The sequence below is a fragment of the Atta colombica genome, unplaced genomic scaffold (genome assembly GCF_001594045.1).
Source record: "Atta colombica isolate Treedump-2 unplaced genomic scaffold, Acol1.0 scaffold116, whole genome shotgun sequence".
Lineage (NCBI taxonomy): Eukaryota > Metazoa > Arthropoda > Insecta > Hymenoptera > Formicidae > Atta > Atta colombica.
In genome coordinates this window covers 496,144-498,480 of record NW_017259202.1, presented here as the reverse complement: position 1 = coordinate 498,480, position 2,337 = coordinate 496,144, and the positions used below count along the sequence as shown (strand labels likewise).

The 2,337-nt window shown below is 35.0% G+C and overlaps 1 protein-coding gene across 1 annotated transcript in view; it reads right to left on the bottom strand.

The window, feature by feature from the left end:
- Positions 1-456: 456 nt before the first annotated feature.
- LOC108694173 (hexamerin-like) overlaps positions 457-2,337 on the bottom strand; it is a 4,963-nt gene continuing 3,082 nt past the window's right edge. The window contains exons 4-6 of the mRNA XM_018203490.1: positions 1,694-2,013; positions 1,256-1,608; positions 457-1,107 (exon numbers count right to left, since the gene is read on the bottom strand). Coding sequence (XP_018058979.1) covers positions 701-1,107; positions 1,256-1,608; positions 1,694-2,013 — 1,080 coding nt within the window. The 3' untranslated portion in view covers positions 457-700. The remainder of the gene's footprint in view (positions 1,108-1,255; positions 1,609-1,693; positions 2,014-2,337) is intronic.

Sequence of the window (2,337 nt, the reverse complement as noted above, 5' to 3'; positions counted from 1 at the left end):
TATATATATATATAAATTGCGTGTACATATCATGACAAAAAAAACAAAATTTACAAATTAAATTCTTGTTTGACTATATTATTTAATTATTCAGCGCTAAAGATGATCGGTATTTATTATTTTTGTATTTTTCATTGTTTCTTCTTGCATTGTTCCATTGTTTCTCTTTCAAATCTCGTTCTATTTTCGTTATTTATATGTATCTCGATAAAAATAGAGAGCAGAGGAGATAAATTATTATAGATACTGAATACTAGGATAAAATATATCCTAGAAATATTAGGTAATTAATAGATATAAACGAAACTTTTTTCATTCCTATTCGAATAGACTAAATTAAATAGAAGAAATTTTTCCTTATAAATAAAGAAAAATGCAAGGACTGATATAATGAATCGACTGAAACAGAATATTGTTGAAACAGAAGTAAGAAAGCGAAAAAGTCAAAGCAGAGAATAAATGGTAAAGGATATTTTTATTAAATTTATTTTGCAATTTATGTCGCATCAGATGGTTACACACTTGATGACGGAAAAAACATTACTTACACTTCTCTTATTTATATTATACATCTCTTTTCTATTCAGTGCGAATAAATTAACTTGCTTATCCCGGCAATCGCGCGTATGTTAAATAATTGATATATAATGAAATATATAAGCGCGAAATTTGACACAATAACGGAGTATAATGACGAGTTTTATACGGTGAGATTCAATTCTTCCGCCTGCTTATGGAAAATTAGAACATCTCTCATGTAGAAATTGGGTGCGGTGAAGTTGAAGGCAACCGGTCTGTCGAGCGGATATCCCAATGGTAGAAAGTCTATTACTCTTGGACCCCAAACGGGAAAATCTACCTTGACGGCTCTTGTCTCATCAAAGTATGACACGCACACGAAGAGTTTGAATGGCATACCCTCTTTCTTGCCTTTAGGAAGTATTAAACGGTCGGGGAAACCGTAAATCTGATCTGGGTAAGTGAAAGTCTCGCCACCCTCGAAAGCTTTCATCACCTTCTTGTACAGAACCTCGCTTGGCACCTCATCCGGAACGACATAGATAGATTCGTAGCTATTGCGCTCAATCTTGTTGGTTCCAGGCTTTACTATAACAATCAAGCGATACTAGTTACGGTCCTACAGTCCTTAAAAAGTTATTTGAAATGTTATACGTTTGATTGAGAAAAGTTAATTAAAGAAATTTTATCAATCAAGGATTTCGTAGCAAAAGAGATATTTGAAAGAGATACTAACGGTCAACGTGCCATTGATCCATCTCGACAAAGTTCATATAATTCTCGCTTATATCCAGTTCGTGGCCGTGAACATCGTAGCTGGGTCCAAGGAAGATACGAATGGCCGCCTTGACATTTTTATCGCTGTTGATGGTGATGTGATAGGTAAAAGGTTTATGATTGAGACGATAATGACGTGCCTTTATCAACAAAGATTGAGCCTCCTTGTGGCTGCGTATCGATACGGCGTTGTTGAGCATTGATTCAAAGTAGTCGAAGAAAGTCAATAGCTTATCGACGGTGACGGATTCGATCGTAACACCCGGGAAAACGAGTTCCTCGTGTGTGTACTTCGGCAAGCGTTCCTTATATCTACGTTGGAGAATACATGTTAGTTAAATAAATAATTTCAAGCTATATTAATTGGACTGTGCAAAGTCGCAAATTTAAGTCGCACCTCATCCAATGAGTAGCGATATTCTTTTGGATTCCATAGAATATGGGATCTCTTATAGTGGTGGAGAAAAATTCGAGAGCAATGGGAACTGTCGTGTGTTTGGTGACCTGAAACGGGCCTACGCCGAGAACTTTTTTGTATAAATGTTCCAATTGTCCGTAATACACAGGATTGACGGAATCGGCATTGCCCTGTATCACGTTGCCAAGATAATTTAAACCGTGATCTATGTTGTAAATGTCGATGTGTTTGCCATGCATATCAACGACGAAGCCTTTGTCAATGGCATCAGCAATGCGCGTGTGGATATCTTGTATGACCTATGGGATAATTGCAGACATATTAGAATTTTAATCTATCATTGTAAGGAACGGTTTTTTAATATTTAATTTTTCATTCTTATCAAACGGTTTAGATATCTGCACTAAGACAAATATCGAAAATATATCGTCCGTTTATCTCGGAAATATTTTCCGAGCTAATACTCTTGAATATTTTCAAAATTGGCGTTACTTAATGCTATTATTGTTATTACTCGTTGCTTTTATTCGGTAACGATTATTACTTTTTTTCTGTCTGTAATGGTAACAGTTTACATTTGTAATGGTAACAGTTTACATAATAATAATAATGAATTTGTTACT